At 42.6% G+C, this 15,853-nt stretch overlaps 3 protein-coding genes across 6 annotated transcripts; 1 reads left to right on the forward strand and 2 right to left on the reverse strand.

The window, feature by feature from the left end:
- The first annotated feature begins 374 nt into the window (after positions 1 to 374).
- dnajc28 (DnaJ (Hsp40) homolog, subfamily C, member 28) lies at positions 375 to 4,017 on the forward strand. 3 transcript variants are annotated; one of them, XM_025911785.1, is made up of 2 exons: positions 375 to 517; positions 1,658 to 4,017. In XM_025911785.1, the coding sequence occupies exons 1-2, from the start codon at positions 390 to 392 to the stop codon at positions 2,814 to 2,816; spliced, it is 1,287 nt and encodes a 428-aa protein (XP_025767570.1). In that variant the 5' UTR covers positions 375 to 389; the 3' UTR covers positions 2,817 to 4,017. The 3 variants fall into 3 exon arrangements, with proteins under 3 accessions (XP_025767570.1, XP_005456112.1, XP_005456111.1); XM_005456055.4 differs by having other exon boundaries at positions 401 to 497; XM_005456054.4 differs by having other exon boundaries at positions 464 to 567.
- LOC100692009 (potassium voltage-gated channel subfamily E member 1-like) lies at positions 3,973 to 4,798 on the reverse strand. Its single transcript, XM_019364262.2, has one exon. The coding sequence runs from the start codon at positions 4,774 to 4,776 to the stop codon at positions 4,351 to 4,353; it is 426 nt and encodes a 141-aa protein (XP_019219807.1). The 5' UTR covers positions 4,777 to 4,798; the 3' UTR covers positions 3,973 to 4,350.
- Positions 4,799 to 9,586: 4,788 nt separating this feature from the next.
- si:ch211-225p5.8 (sodium channel subunit beta-1) lies at positions 9,587 to 15,262 on the reverse strand. Of its 2 annotated transcripts, none has more exons than XM_013275036.3 (6): positions 14,880 to 15,262; positions 12,218 to 12,384; positions 11,024 to 11,258; positions 10,694 to 10,844; positions 10,535 to 10,592; positions 9,587 to 10,447 (listed from the first exon to the last, which is right to left on the reverse strand). In XM_013275036.3, the coding sequence occupies exons 1-5, from the start codon at positions 14,920 to 14,922 to the stop codon at positions 10,547 to 10,549; spliced, it is 642 nt and encodes a 213-aa protein (XP_013130490.1). In that variant the 5' UTR covers positions 14,923 to 15,262; the 3' UTR covers positions 9,587 to 10,447; positions 10,535 to 10,546. The 2 variants fall into 2 exon arrangements, with proteins under 2 accessions (XP_013130490.1, XP_005456110.1); XM_005456053.4 differs by having other exon boundaries at positions 9,587 to 10,449; positions 10,539 to 10,592; positions 14,880 to 15,261.
- Between the last annotated feature and the right edge of the window lie 591 nt (positions 15,263 to 15,853).

The raw sequence follows: 15,853 nt of genomic DNA on the forward strand, positions 1-15,853 counted from the left end.
TTGTAGATCATATGCAGTGTGTGTCTTCATTTACTAATTGTTTGTCATTGGACAGGAAGACCTGTGGTTTCCTGGAGCAGCAACGAGAAGCAGAAATGTAGCACATAACGTTTAACAACTAAGAACAGGAAACATAAGGGGACCAAGCCCAATGAACTAAATTTATTGGGTTAACTTTATTCGTTTGATAAATTTCATCATGTTTTTGATAGAATGCTTCACTGTAATTAAAAATAAATACATTTAAATTCTGACACATTATAGTGTATAAGTGTTTTTCTGTTTTTTTTCTAAAAGCAGGGCAGGTCGTTTCACCCTTTCATAGAGAAGTGTCTCGTGCGCCCCCAGCTGGCCGTTGGCTGAACTGCAGCCACTTTCTGTACAATAACATGAAGGCGCTGCTGGTCGTCTCTGGGTCGACAGAGGGCGCTATCGCAGGTGAATACAGAGACATCGTAAGCAGCAGAAGAAGAAGATTCACTGCTAATAACAAACAGGTGACCTGTCTTCTCTCTGTGTGAGTCCGTGGGTCATGCAGTGTTCTAACGTGTTCTGGTGAATAAACAGGTCTGTGCGGCTGTTTTCGTTCAGTTTTGTGGTCTAAATGTTTTAAATCAGTCTCCATTAACGCCATCTTTAGTTGTAAAATAGCAGCTAGCAGTGAAGCTGCCTCTCCTCCTCTGCACACTGATCTCAGCTGTAGTTTTACAGCACTCTTTGTATTTATGCATGTATATTGTACAAAGTATTTTAGAGTTATATGAATGGCCTCATTTAGAAACACTAAACTAGTTCTGGGTGGTATGATCAAAATCCGTCAGTTTCACTGTGTCGTTTCTGCATATGTGGCCTTTATATTATTTCTCTGTCAGATTTAAATAGACAGTCTTAATAAAATAAACTCATACAACCAACGCAATAAATAATCCCAACACATCGAGCCCTTCTTTCGGGTGAAGCTGTGATGTTATTTCCTGTTACAGCTGTTTTCAGACACAGTAAAGATCTTGTTGACAAACATTAGTGAAGTGCGGCTTTGAAACAAACTCCATGTAGACTTTTAGAGTTTGTGGCAGGCTTGTCTTTGGGTAAAATCGCATCTATAACTGAGTAACTCGTTGCCTCACCAGAAGTCTGAAATATGAAGCAGGATTGTGGCTCATCCAGGTAACTTCAGCGTTCAGCCACGGTTGTCAGTGTTACAAAGGTGGTTCATTTCTTTCTCATGTACATCACCATATGCTGTAGATCTGCTCCAGAGGAGGTGGTGATCCAGGTGAACAAGCACAAAATCACTGAAACATAGTGTCAGCCGTGTAACCCAAATCCAAATATATGCAGAAATAATTAAATGTGTTTTTGAATTGAACTAATTGAATTATATCATTATTAATGAAATAGTTCTTACCGATTTGAATCAATTGGCAGTTTTAGGTAATTATTTAAAACTCACATCTTCAACAACACTTTCAGCTTCTAGAGTTCTCTTGTAAAGTGTCCTTGAGTTTCTTGAAAGGTGCTTTACAAATCTAAATTATTATGATTTATTATTCTTAACAGCAGTAGCCCTCATTATTCTTCACACTGAACCCTAGTGACAGTACACAGCCACAACATGCTCGACATGTAACTGAATCTTATCCTTCTGTGTCAGCAGGAGTGTGCTGGAGATGAGCTTCACTCTCCGCCTCCTGGTTTCCCGCGGTGACTGCTATCATGGACGCCTTTTGCTCGTATGGTCTCAGTCGGTCCGATCGCTGAGCTCTAGTCCTCGAATCAGCCGCAGCCTGCAGGAGAGCTACCAGCTTCTGCAGCTGCCTGATGAGGGCAGCAGCAGTCCTGCGCAGGTGAAAGAGGCCTACCTGCGTCTCGCCAAGCTCTACCACCCTGACTCGGGGGCGCCAACCGCAGACGTGGTGCTGTTTGCTCGGGTCGAGGAGGCGTACCGTGCCGTGCTGGCACATCAGAGCAAAGTCAAGCAGCTGAGCAGAGAGAAGGAAGCTGAAGATGAAGATAAGTCCAGAGGTGCAGCACTCCAGCACAGACACTACCTCAGCTACGAGGGCGTGGGCACAGGCACGCCCAGCCAGCGTGAGCGTCAGTACCGGCAGATTCGTGTCGACCGGGCATCCGAGCAGGTTTTAAACTACCGACAGCAGGAGCACGAGAGGGCGGCGGCGGGCGAGGGGGCGCTGGTGGAACGAGACATGCGCCAGCGCAGCCGCAAAATCAAGGTCACCCAGGCGGTGGAGCGGCTCGTGGAGGATCTGATTCAGGAGTCGATGGCCCGCGGAGACTTCAGGAACCTGAGCGGCGCCGGAAAGCCTCTCAACAAGTTCGAGCACAATCCCTACGCCGACCCCATGACCCACAACCTGAACCGCATCCTCATAGACAACGGTTACCAGCCCCCCTGGGTCGTCACGCAGCGTGACATCAGAGAGGCCACCACTCAGATCCGAAGCAGGCTGTTGGACGGGCGGGCCCGGCTCAGTGACCCCGTGACTCCCAGAGAAAGCCGGGAGTGGGAGGAGCTATGCGCGTCAGTGGAGGAGGAGCTAGTCAAACTGAACAAGCTGGTAGACAATTATAACCTGATCGTGCCGATGCTCAGCATGCAGATGGTTCACTTCAGTTTGTCCCGAGAGATCGAGCGCGCCGTGAAAGGAGCTCGCCAACGCCAACTGCAGCAGCAAACGGAGAGAGAGAGGGAGCGCGAGAGGAGGAAGGAGGAGAAGAAACGAGCCAACGCCGCAGCGATGACAAAGAACAGAAAACACGGACTCGTGTCGTGGATGCAGAATTTGCTCCAATAAAAAAACAAACACAATTGTGTTTTTTAAATTAACCAGCACCAAAGGCCTGCCCGAAGGCACCGAAGCTTCATCTGAGTTATTAAATTATTACAGTAATTTCAGTGGTCACCAGGACATAAACACTGCATGTGCACGATCACAGGTCAAATCAGCTGACTCTGCCCAAAAAAAGGATTTAAAAATCTTTATTTCTCCCTGGACGTTTGTTTCTAACATCAGCTTTGCTGTTGGATGGTTTCCCATAGATTTCTGTTCAGAGGCCTGAAGTACAAAGCATCTTCAGGTAGAATGTCACCTCAGGTTGTGGTTATACTGGTTATACTGGGGAAAACAGAACATAAAAACCCACATCTACTGACCAATCAGAAGATGTGGTTTTGTCATCTTTCCATTCTGATTAGATAAAATTTCTGGTCTTACTAAAAAACCCTGAAAAACCACCGTCTTATATACGGAACCTCTGAGGTGGCGTTTACATTTAAAAGCAGGACCAGAAAGATTTATTTATCACAATGTTGGTTTAGATGGATCATTTTTACCTGTAGGTGGGAAATGTAATAAAAGACCAAAGTGCTGAGGAGCTGCTGACAGAATTCAGTCAAACAAACCGTTTTGGTGTCGGCTTGAAGGAAGCAGAATAGATGAATCTGATGTAACTAACAGACAGTTAAGCAGACAATAAGCAGTAAATATTATTTCACATCTTCTGTAAATTTTAACTAAAGTTTTCACCACTAGGGGGCAGTGTGCTGCTCTGCTGTTAACCTTTCACACCTCTATGTGTGCGCCTAATGACAAACTCATCGCCATCTTGTGGTACAGTTTGGTATTACACAAAAATACAGCCCAGCCCAAATGAAACACCTCTTTATCGTCTCTTTACTAGTTTTGTTTGGAGGTTTTAAACTGTTTTTGAATTCAAAACTTTACCATAAATACTTTAAGGGTCCAACTTGGATCCAGCTGAATAACAAAAAGATTTAAATGTTCTCGACTTGATGCTTTTCCCTCCTTATGGTGAGGAGGGAAAAGCATCTTCCATCCCAAAGGGGGTGGACACCTGGTGTAGCTAACAGATAGGTGGTATGTAAGGTGATGTCAGGAAAGTTGAGGTTTTAAACTTTAAAAAGGCTCATCATTTTGGATCGGTCCTTGAATTCTGTAGATATCCAGAAGTCAGGGTATCAGTACCAAAGTGGAAGCGGTTGGATCGTGTACCACACCAAGTCCTTTTGTGTTGCATTCAGCTACAGACCTGATAGATTGATCCAGACTTTCATTTGTTTGTTTATTTTTCAGCCAATCAGAGTCCAGCTCACAGCTGCAGGTTTTTCCTGTCAGATAAAAGTTTAAGAGAAATCAGAATCAGACTGTAAAGTGTGAGGAACTGTTGGAGGTTATTTCTGTGAAATCACTGAAATGCAAACCTGACACTGTAACTTTTGGTTGCTATGTAACATAAAAACTTAATGTAATCTAATTAAATGTGGAGAGTGTTGCAATTTGAATTATTTGAATCATTGAATGTCTTCATTTAGTCCGTCGGCTGCTCCTGCATCGCAGGATTGCAGATGACGACAGGTTCCTTGCTGCCCGCTCCATCACCCGTGGCCACCCTGCGCAGAGCCTGAGCGACGGCCCTGGATGGTGTCGTCGCCGCGCTCCAGTCGTTGGCGATGTACTGATGGTACGGGTCGTGAGAGCTCTCCAGCTTCTTGGAGCGGATGTAGCTGAGCATGATACCGAACGTGAAGAAGCTGAACATGCCCACCACCAGCAGGATGTACATGATTCCCTGAGACTCAGTGTGGGCCCTGCCTGCGGTCACATGCTGCACAGCCTGCTGGGTAGTGAAGTTCTCAGCAGGCCCTGCAGGAGACGGAAAGCTCGTGCTGTTGAGGCAGTGCTGCAGGACGGAGAGCAGGAGAGACTGCAGCTTGGTACTGTTGATGTGGGGCATGGCTGACCTCTGCTGGACACTCAGCAAACTGCAACCAGGAAAAAAGGTGAATTTACACAGAAATGTGTTTATTTAGAAATGCGATATATGTCACTGGTACATGACAAATAAACTTCAGGAGAGCTTAGTCTCTCACATGAGGTTAATTTGGGCTTTAAAACCATATCATCTTTCAGAGATGTACAAAAACATTTACACACAGTCCACTGGGCATGTGTGTAAATCAGAACATTTCAATAGATATACTTTTTATAATGCTATATATATATATATATCATTGTATCCCATTTCAATACAAAATAACTCCCTTAGTCTAAGTGAAGAATCTGTTTTATGTCATTTTTTACACATTTTCACAGTGCAAATCTATGAAGGCGTTTTCAGCATTTGAATTTTAGAGTTTGAGTACTCTAAACCATGAATTTTACAACATTGTATTCCTAATAACACAGTGAGATTGTTTGGCACAGTGTGCAGATTCTGGAGTTTGGGCTTTAAAGCTTTTACAATTTACAATTTTTTATTTGATTTTTCAGATTTTGAAGAGCCATGCCAGTAGTAAAAGTAAAAGTACATTTAAATTTACTTATATTTTATATAAGTAATAGACATGCAAAACATGGAAATATCGAAAGTATTTCCATGTTTTGCAGAGATTGTGTATTACTTTGCACTCCATCCATCTATTTTCTGCTGCTTATCTGGGTCAGGGTCATGCAGAGACACTCAGGCCTTCCCCTCCCCGCCACCTTCTCCAGCTCTTCCAGAGGGACACTGCAGGGACACAACCTCTGCAGGACGTCTCTGTGGGTTGTCGTCCCAGTGCGGCCTCACATATGAGGAGCCATTCAGCTTTACTTGCTTATTATTTTGCAGATTTTAAAACATAAATCTATTATTTTATGATGCTGTGTTATTAGAGAAAATGTTGTAAGGTATGATTAACCTTTAGGATCCTCCATGAGTACTTTCATAACTTTTGTTCTATTCTTTAACTACGATTACGACTTTTACTTAAATAAAGTGATTAAATATTTCTGTCATCACGTTTACAAACAGCTGTTCATCTAAAAACAAACTCCAGCTCTTCCATGAAATCGTCTGTTTGAGGCTGTGTGAGAGTAAAAATTGTGCCCAATGTTTTCTACACGACTCTCCAATCATTCAGCCCCTCAGCTTGGTTCCTTTGTGCACCAGCCCATTAAAAACACTCGTTTGAACCCGATTTTAATCAGTATGAAGACATATGTTGTGAAAAGGTTTAAACATATAATGGTTAATTTACAAATGTAATCATCAGAAGAAAACCTTTGATACAAAAACTGATCATCTTAACCTGAGAGGTCTAGTTAGAGTTTTTAGCCCGTTCACCTGAGATTTGAAATGAAATAGAAGGGAGGCGAGTGGGAGGTGTAATATGTCAGAGTCTGAGGGAGATGAGACGCAGCTCACATTTATTTAATCGATATCAGGGTTCTCACATTCTCAGCAGATGATGACCGACTTTATCTTATCGTTACTGATGTTTAGAGATTTCGTTGTGCACACACATCCTGACTGAATCTTCATGCATTAAAAAGAAAAACTTACCTGTGAAGGACGTGGACTCACATCAACCCGTGCGTCTCCAGCGGGGAAAGAAACAGCCGGTTGCTGAACCCCGAGTATTAATGCTCAGTCCTTCTCGCCCATAAACATGCTCGACACGTCAACACGTTTAATGAAACCAGGAGGTCACAGGGCAAGGTCAAAGGCAGCAGGGGTGTCCTAATTTCACTCCCCTGTGCTGGGTCCAAGCAGCAGCTTTGCAGGCAGATTATTATCTTTACATCAGGCCTCATGTAGGCAGCGTTGACCAATATGTCACTACTTTTATTATGTGTTATGAGTCTGACTGCATGTCAAATATGAACATTTCAGTGCTGCTCAGAGGATCACCATCCATGCTCCTCTGAGCAGCAGGACAGCAGCTTATACGATGTGTATGTGCTCGGCAGGGTTGTGTTGCAGAGGGAGTGTGTGTCGCTGCGGGAACGGCGCCGGGCTGCGAGCAGGAAGAACAAAGCTGCTTTCAGACCGGAGGCAGTTTGGATCGTCTGCAGCACAGCTCAGACTAGATTGAGTTACAGCACAGTCACCTCCAAATGTCCTCTCACCACTGTGTGTGTGTGTGTGTGTGTGTGTGTGTGTGTGTGTGGAGAACACGTCCTTTGCTATAACTGTCCCCATGTCTAATTAGATTTTAACTGTGTGTGCTTTTAAACCAGAGTTAACATAAAGTGTATTTCATGGTGTAGTTTTGCTTTTGTGGGTTTTGCTCTCTTTGCTGCAGCCTCCTCCTCACTGTTCTTCACGCTGCACAGTGTTAGCTGACTAGCTAGCATTACCCAGAATGCTGTTCTGCAGTGTAATTTTGTAAATATCCTCTTAAAATTCATTTATTTGCTTCATATCAGCAGAACTATGAGTAGGCTGAAATAAAGTTCCCCACAAGGCTCTTGGTGGCAAAATTAATAACAATAATACAATAATATCACTGTCCTAATATCACATGCCCTGACTGTCGCAATATCATGACAGTCAGGGCATGTGCAATACTGGGGTTTGTGCAATATAATTGATGTGTTTCCGTTATTGTTATCTATACTGTCCTCTGTGGCCACTCTTCTTGTCATTTGTTTGTTCTAGTATAATGTGATGACTGTTTTTGTCCTGTCACATGACCTGTAAATAGTGTCTCTGTATGTTTTTACTAACTTGTGTTTAACACCAACCTGCCAGAGGGTCTGCAGATGGAAATTAGCCCAAGGCTATAATCTGGCACATTTACATTTATTAAAATGTTCATTAATATGTATTGCCCCGCTTTCTAAAAATTAATTAATTAATTATTAGTGCTGTGAGCATTAATCTCGTTAAAATGATGTTAATGCCATAACCGCATTAACGCGCAAATCTCTTATAGTGAGTTAGCGCGGATTGCCCTGTGCGAGGGGCTGCACGGCGTTTATGCATTAAGGAGCTAACCGCGCTGACGCGTTGATGCTGTGCAGCCCTGGCACGGGGCGATCTGCGTTAACTTGGTAACTGAGATTTGCCGTGTTAATGCGGTAAAGGCGTTAATGTCATTTTAACGAGATTAACGCTCACAGGACTAATAATTAGTGATAATAGAAAGATTCATATTATATATGAAATTATACCCATTAATAGTTGAAACAGGAAAAAACTGCAATCTTGTCTCATTTTGTTCTAATAATTTGTATCATACATTCTGACTTGAATTGTAGATGAATGGAGGTAAAGTGTGTTCCCTCCCACTCCCCACTGTGAGCCCTTACAAGATGTTCAGTTCTGAGTCAGCGGGCCTCACTTTGAGAACCTACACTTTAAAACAACTAATGTGCCAATAACCAACAGTCTCCTTTCCAACACCTCCTAATTACTCCTTCAAAAGTGTAATAATATGGCTGAATCAGCCTCACTTTAGCATGTGACACAAGACTCAGGCCACTTCCACACTGGGAGCGACGTGGTGACCAGAAAACATCAGTGACATTTGGGTGGCTGATCAGCAGCTCCTCTAGCTTTCACTTATCCTCAGGCAAGACACTGAACCTTGAGTTTATGCTGAATCATTCATCAGTGTGTGTGTGAATGTAGGCAAAGTGCCGGGGAATGGATGAATGAGACTTGTTTTCAGTTAAATTTAATTTATACAGCACCAAATCACAACAACAGTCGCGCCATGGCACTTTATATTATAAGGTTTAGACCCTACAATAATCCAGGGAAAACCCCAACATTCAGACGACCCCCTATGAGCAAGCACTTTGGCGACAGTGGGAAGGAAAAACTCTTTTTAACAGGAAGAAACCTCCGGCAGAACCAGGCTCAGGGAGGGGCGGGGCCATCTGAGGAAGGGGAGGACTACAGAACAAAGACACACTGCAAGGAGGGCGAGTGACCAGTGCGAGCACAGGATACTACCGATTGACATGTGACCTGACAGTAAATATATTAGAGGGTTACCTAGGCAACCAGAGCCTGGGATGTGTGCACACGACCAGCCATCAGCTGATGAGTGAAAGGCTTCCGTGTAAATGCAGTTTCATTTGAAACCTTGACTTTGTCCATCTCGATCCTTTAAAAACAGAGTGAGGGATGCTTCGAGCTCATTGTGTCAATCACAAGGAGCATCGCATCAGCTGATCGACTTTATTCTAAATTTAACGAGACCACAGACTCATAAGGAAGGTGTTTACTGAGGCAATAGATAAAGTGAACAGTGGGGTCATTTTGATGAAACCAGCGGCATTGCCTCCTGCTGACCATTGGAAATCATGCAGGTTCTTGAGATGTAAGCTACATGAGTATAGCCGACAGTCTATACCAGCCAATCCCAAAGTCAGGAGTACTGCACCCATTTACAAATCGGAAAATCCCACATGGTCCACCCCCATATTACATCTTCATTTAAAATACAAAATACAAGAGAAAGTGATGTATTTACTTCAAAAATCTTATTCAAAAAACACCAAACACGCTGTTGGCTGTAGATGCTCCTCAGTCATACTGCCACTGGGATACAAACTGCAACACAAACAGTAAATTTAAGTCACAAGTAATGAATTATATGACAAGTCAACCACCTCCTGTTACTGATTTTAATTCACTTTTTGTATAAACGAACATATTTATATAAATATGTAACTGTACATACTCGTGGGTAATTTGAAACCGAATGTCTGTTACTACTGACGCCCACCTGCACGGCCTTCCAGCACAAACTTTGGGACTCACTCGTCAGTACTGGCAATACTTTTAGTTTTAATACTGTTTTTATGCACAGAGGGAGAACAGACCACATTTATCTGGAATTATTAATGGAGAATGAATATTCTCGAGTCCCTGCTAACTTGTAAGTCTCTAACAAGTATATTAGGTAACTCATGTACAGCTTACCTGTGGCAAATAAGTAGTAATTTAATCTAACTCTTTAATTTTTCTGAGATTGCCGCCCCAAAACTCTTCATTAAAGGTTTAGTGTTTTTAAAGTAATGCAGGATGAGGGATTCATAGATGTTTTGTAAATCAGATAATAAACATCTGTAATTTAAAGGTGTTACTCACGCCTTTAAGCCTTAAATTAAAGAAGCTCTACACTCACCTCCACCCAAAGTGGACCTTTTTCTTTTTTTCCTGTCATTTATGTAATGTTACAGTGCAAGATGTTTGCATTAAATATCCAAAATCAAAATTCACAGCACAGGCATCAGACTGCCCACACTCAGATTTATCTACTCTTGAGTTTGTCTGACATCAGAGAGAGGGGATATCCCTAATAAGGTCATCTCAGGTACAAAGGCTCCACCCACATTTTCAAATGTGTTACATATGAGCGACAGACAATCAGAAGAAAGTTCCCTTAAGAGGGAACTAAACAGTTTGTTTTACACAAAGGACGATCTGAGAGGCTTCTTCGAGGCCCAGCATGAGATAAATAAGGATTATTTTGAGTTGTAATCATGCAAAGCCGCTCTGGCAGAGCCCACAAAAGAAAAAGAAACACAAAGGTGGAAATGAGCAGGTCCGTCTCAAAGAAAAAAAATGCTCTGATCTTCTGCCCGGGCTCCATTTCACCAGAATCGTGGTGTAGCAATGAAACTTCACCTGATGGATACAAAAAATGAAAAATACAATCACAAAAATCAAAGTCAAAGACATGCTTCCATGTACAGTGAATTTATCCACCAACTCACCACTGATGTTACTCTAGCTGCACCCCGTCACAGTTATCTTTGGATTCTCCCTGTCTACAAGTGCACAAAGAACATAAAAGGTTTTTCAGATATAAAACCAACACAACCAAAACTACCTGTTTCCTCTGATCACCAGGACGACAGACATGACTTACCCAGCCTGAGCCTTTCTAGCTTGACGTGCCTCGTGCTCATCCCAAATTTTCTTGTAACAGTAGATCAGAACCACAATGAGCCACAGCTGCAGGAACGTGATCAGCACGTACATCATTATCTCTGAGATCACATCGGTCAGCTCCCGATTGGCTGGGAAACAGGAACTGACAATGAAGCTTCAGAGAGAAGACTAACAGGGGCGTATTTCTCCCATGTTAGCTTCTCTTCATTCTATCCGCCCAGCATGCAGAGAGATGAAGATCTTTTGTAACACTGCTTGGAACAAACATATTTTGTATAACTGAAGGATTTGAATCCATCCTCCTTACCTACACCCACCACACTAAGCTCCACCTCCTTCTCCACAGTGACAAGCTCAGGAGACAGCGGCAGGAAGAGGGTGCGGTGGAAGGTGCAGCGATACGTCCCCGTGTCATTGAAGGTGATGTTATTAACGTAAACGGTTCCCATCTGAATGTCACCATTTAGCGTGCCGCGCCATTCCAGGCGGTCGCTGAAGTCTTCATGGAGGATGTCGGCTACAGGGTGGTCATAGTGGAAAATCTGAGATAGGGAAAGAATAAAAAAACTGGGAATTTAGTTATGCGTGTTCCCTCATGTATATTTGAATAGAACATAAAGAAAAAGACACATATCAACTGACCGTGCCATGAAAATGACCATGAAAATATTGTTGGACATAAACCCGTCCAAGATGCAAAAAAGGTTGGGGACCGCTGATCTAAGATGAACAAAGGTAGACGCTGACAAATAAAACAGTTCATCTTCCCTCCATCCATCCCTCATATATCCACCCATCCATCCATCCATCTATCCCTCCATCCATCCACCAACACGTATCCATGGTAGCAGCAGTTTACTGTGTAATTTATGCCATGGTGTTTGTGTCTATGGAGTTATTTGCCCACACAGAGTGGTGCAGGTGTTTTCCCCGCACTGGGTTCTCCGGTGCAGGCCTTGTAAATTCCATCTGCACTGTGCTCGGCGTGAGCGATGCTGTGCTTCTGTAGAAAGTGGACCAGAACAGTGTTGCTCTTTTTTATGTTTGTGTTGACAAACATGAAAAACATCAACAATAAAAAGAAAAAAAATCCAGTGAGGTTTTTGTTTGATGCTCCAGCATGTGTCATCCTTCTGACGTGTGGAGGACGAGATGCTATGATTTGTGTTTCCTGGTGACATGTTGGAGATGTAATGAGGATTTTGGACAACACTGAATGGGCACGATCACAACATCCTGCAGAGACATGGTGCCCCATCATGTCTGAGCTCAGTGGGAGAGGCCTATTTAACTCAGAAACAGAGTGATGGCGTGCTGCATCAGATCACCCAGCTAATCATTTGAGCAGAGTGAACGAGAGGCACCCGGTAAGCACTCCTAGTGTGTGGGAACATTTTTGTTGTTCAAAATTAGCTTAATACTAAGACTCCCACCACCCCACAATTAATTTGATTCACAAGCAGCTCAAACCCGAGTCACTAGAGAACTTTGTTGAACTTACATGCCTGAACTCCTCCTCTCCCATAGGCTTGAAATGCCAGTCTACGGTGGCTCGTGCAGGGACCTCCTCTCGTTTCTTACAGGAGATGCAGCCCAGCAGGAATCCTTCTCCAGCCACAGCCTCAGTCAGAGAATCCACCTCGGAACAGCCAGCATGGCACTGAGACACTGCAGGGAGAGAGGACGAGGGGTAGAAGAAGTAGGAGAAGAAATAGAAAAAAGAAAAGACGGGGTAGAAGAGAGAGAGAGAAAACAGAAGAGCAGAAATAAATCAGAACTTTGTAAATGAATCTGTCGGCAGTGACAATTATAAAGCAAGCAAAACTTTATCTAAACAAGAAGTAGAGAGACAAAATAAAAGAGCACATGTCTTTCCAGTTACACGCACATCACATAATTTACCACGCAGGCTGCAAGAAGAAGAAAGAGAGACATAAATCGATTGATTGATTGATTGATTGATTGATTGATTGATTGATTGATTGATTGATTGATTGATTGATAATACTTTATTCATCCCGAGGGAAATTGGGTTAAGGCTGCCAGCCGTGCCAACGCCATCTTACCCTTCCGACCATACATACATTACACAAACATCACGAGGTAGACAGGTCAGAGAGGTATAACCATGGAAAATACACAACATGAGGAAAGACGAGGAGAAAAAAGAACTCCCCCCAGACTGAGCTCCAACAGGGAGATCAGTTTGAGAACAGAAAAAACACCTCAGCACATGAATCATCACATCTCACAACGTAGAAGACATAAGCTTCGAAGGCGTTTGGAGGGGGTGGGGGGTGAGTGCAGGTCTGTGTCAGTGTACATGCGTATGTGTGTGTGTGTGTGTGTGTGTGTTCCGTGTTCAACTGAGAGAAACGGAACACACACACACACACACAATCATGTCATAACAGACCAAATCGCCCTGCACATGAAGATTACAGTCACACAGGTATCAATAAAACACCTGCATACACTCCGTTAGATAGACCTATTGAACTGCTCGCTAACTCAAATATCTAATCATCCAATAATGTGACTGCAACTAAATCCATTTACCATGTATGCAGCATGTTTGAGACGACCTGCTGAAGTTCAATCTCAGCATGAGAATGAAAAACAAAAAACTTGATTAATCTCTAGGATTTACAGAGAAACAGGGAATATCCAGGAGCCGCAGGAGGAGCCGTTCTCTGCTGGAATACTTAGTTGATGTCAGAGACCAGAGGAACTCGAAACAACAGGAACTCAAATCACCACTTGTTGGAACCAAGGTTTGCAGAAGAGCATCTCTAAATACAAAACACTTGAATCTCGAAGCAGATGGGCTACAGCAGCAGAAGTCCACACCGGGTGTCCCTCCTGTCAGCTAAGAACAGGAAGCTGAGGCTACAATTCACAAAGTGTCACCAAAACTGTACATAAGAAGACTGGAAAAATGTTGCCTGGTCTAATAACCAACCTACAGCAACTGTGTTACGCTGTCATTTTAATATGGCCCCAAATCTCCGAGGAACGTTTCCAGCACCTTGTTGAATCAGTGCCATAAAGAGTTACTGCAGTTCTGAAGCCAAAAGTATTAGGAAGGTGTACCTAATGATGTGTCCAGTCAGTGTTGATATTGGCAAAAACAAACACCATAATCAGCAGACAGACAGTCGTAAAAGCTGAAAACTCTGGAGGTTAGACATGTTTTGCATGTAACAGTAACTGTATGTGAGTAAACCCCTCACATAAATGAGTCATCAGACTGATTCAGCTCCACAACCAGGAAATGTTTCACTCTTTAAAAAACACATCTGTATGTTTTTCTTCTCTTCTTATCATCAAATCTGGAAATTTGTGCAACTGTCATTGAACAGATCATCGTTTGTATTCAGAAAAACAAAACAGTGACATCATTCAGTCCTTCCGGATATTCAGTTTGCAAATGATGGATCGAACAGGAACAGGCGTCTCTTTGAGGAAGCGTCCAGTCTGTCTCTGTCGTCCCCACAACAACCTCAACATCAACAACACACAGACAGAAAACACAGGTGTGCAGGTGTGTCTGCGGTGACAGCTACTGGAAACAGCAATAAGTGAGTATTTTTATTTGTAATTAAACTCTACATGTCAACTCCAAGAAAAACACAGTGACTACAGTTGGAGAAAAATGAGGCTGAAAGGCTGAAAAGAAGGACAGCGGGCTACAGATAGATACAGATCTCATCTTTTGTAAAACAACAACAACAACAAAAAGACAGAAGAAATGAAATATAATGTATTGCAAAAAAAATTAAAACAGGATTTGTTTATGATTATAATAAAATAAAAAGAAGAAACTAAAGAATAAAATGTAACCAGTCACAGACAGTTATGAAGACAGTTATGCAACATTGTATCGAAAAGGCCGCCGTGACTGTCAGACCACTGTGTTGTAAAAAATCAGGTGCAGTGCAAATATCATCAGGAATCTTCTTTTAAAGTCCAACAAATTAAATTCTTTAACTTTTTTAGTTTTATGGTGTTTATAGTCATTTTCAACTTTCAAGAAAAAGAGAGCTTTACGGTCAAAGTGAAGGGATTTTACTGTATTAGAGCAAAACTTCAGCCACCAGCACTGATCATTTCTCAGAGTTAAAGGTTAAAGTTGAAGGACAGAAAGGATTTTTTGGACTTACCAAAAAGACTGAAGACAGCTAACAAAGAAAAGTGGAGTCTCATTTCTGCAGGAGCAACTTTTGGCCAGCTCCTGAACAAAATCTTGATCGAGCCTGCAGAGAAATATCAGTGTTGTCTGAGATTACATGACTGCCTCTTCATTCCCGATGAATTCCATTTTCCACATGAATCCACACTTTGATTTTCCCATCAGTCCAAAAGCTCAACAATCTTTAATTTCACCGAGGCCAAAAGAGAGCTTCAGAGCACAGGAAATGCTTCATTTAAATCAAAAAGTTGAGTCTCTGTGTTTCAGAGTTTTAAGTCTCTCCTGCTGTTCTGTCTGACTTTAAGGCAGCTAAATTTAGAGCGTGTGAATCCAGGAGAGTTGGGCATTACGAATGCTGAGAGCCAGCACGAAACCTGAGAAGATGAGACCTGAACCACAACCACAACGTGACCGCCACAGCAACACTACGGCCATGTTTCCTCTGATTCAAACACTGACAAATCACAAGCCTGCAAAAGAGGAAAACTTTACACATAACTTCATATACAGTAAGATGTGTTGTGGCCAAACAGACATATATTCTGTCTCAGTGTGTGCTACTATACACTCAGAATACTGCTCTGTGTCTCATGTTCTGTCTTTCCTAAAAGGAGCGGCAGGGCTGACATGCAAAATCACCGCCATACGATTTGTTAAACAAACAAAGTGGAAACAAAAGCAGCTCAGAGATTAAAGGATAGCTCACAATCAGCTGCTTTTATTCGTACAGTAACTTCAGTAAAAAGTCCAACATTTTCCTTCATCGTACATTATTTTTACAGCCATAAACTACATTTACAAATGTTAACACATGACCACACTAGGAAGTTACTTTGACCCAAAAGGAACCAAAGCTGGGAGAAGGGCCTGGTAACAAAACATAGGCATAAACCTTAACTGAGCATCTCCCACATGGCAATATAACCCTCGGTATTCACCCAAAGT

This window comes from Oreochromis niloticus, linkage group LG11, assembly GCF_001858045.2.
Source record: "Oreochromis niloticus isolate F11D_XX linkage group LG11, O_niloticus_UMD_NMBU, whole genome shotgun sequence".
Taxonomy (NCBI): domain Eukaryota; kingdom Metazoa; phylum Chordata; class Actinopteri; order Cichliformes; family Cichlidae; genus Oreochromis; species Oreochromis niloticus.

Bases quoted from the DNA above. Each gene is read 5' to 3' on its own strand.
- LOC100692009 (XM_019364262.2), bottom strand. From the start codon at position 4,776: ATGCCCCACATCAACAGTACCAAGCTGCAGTCTCTCCTGCTCTCCGTC.
- si:ch211-225p5.8 (XM_013275036.3), bottom strand. From the start codon at position 14,922: ATGAGACTCCACTTTTCTTTGTTAGCTGTCTTCAGTCTTTTTG. The intron at 11,259-12,217 runs GTAAGTTCAACA...TCCCTATCTCAG, and splicing joins GAGAGGAGGAGTTCAGGCAT to ATTTTCCACTATGACCACCC. The intron at 10,845-11,023 runs GTAAGGAGGATG...CCTGTTTCCCAG, and splicing joins GCTTAGTGTGGTGGGTGTAG to CCAATCGGGAGCTGACCGAT.
- dnajc28 (XM_025911785.1), top strand. From the start codon at position 390: ATGAAGGCGCTGCTGGTCGTCTCTGGGTCGACAGAGGGCGCTATCGCA. The intron at 518-1,657 runs GTGAGTCCGTGG...CTGTGTCAGCAG, and splicing joins GTGACCTGTCTTCTCTCTGT to GAGTGTGCTGGAGATGAGCT.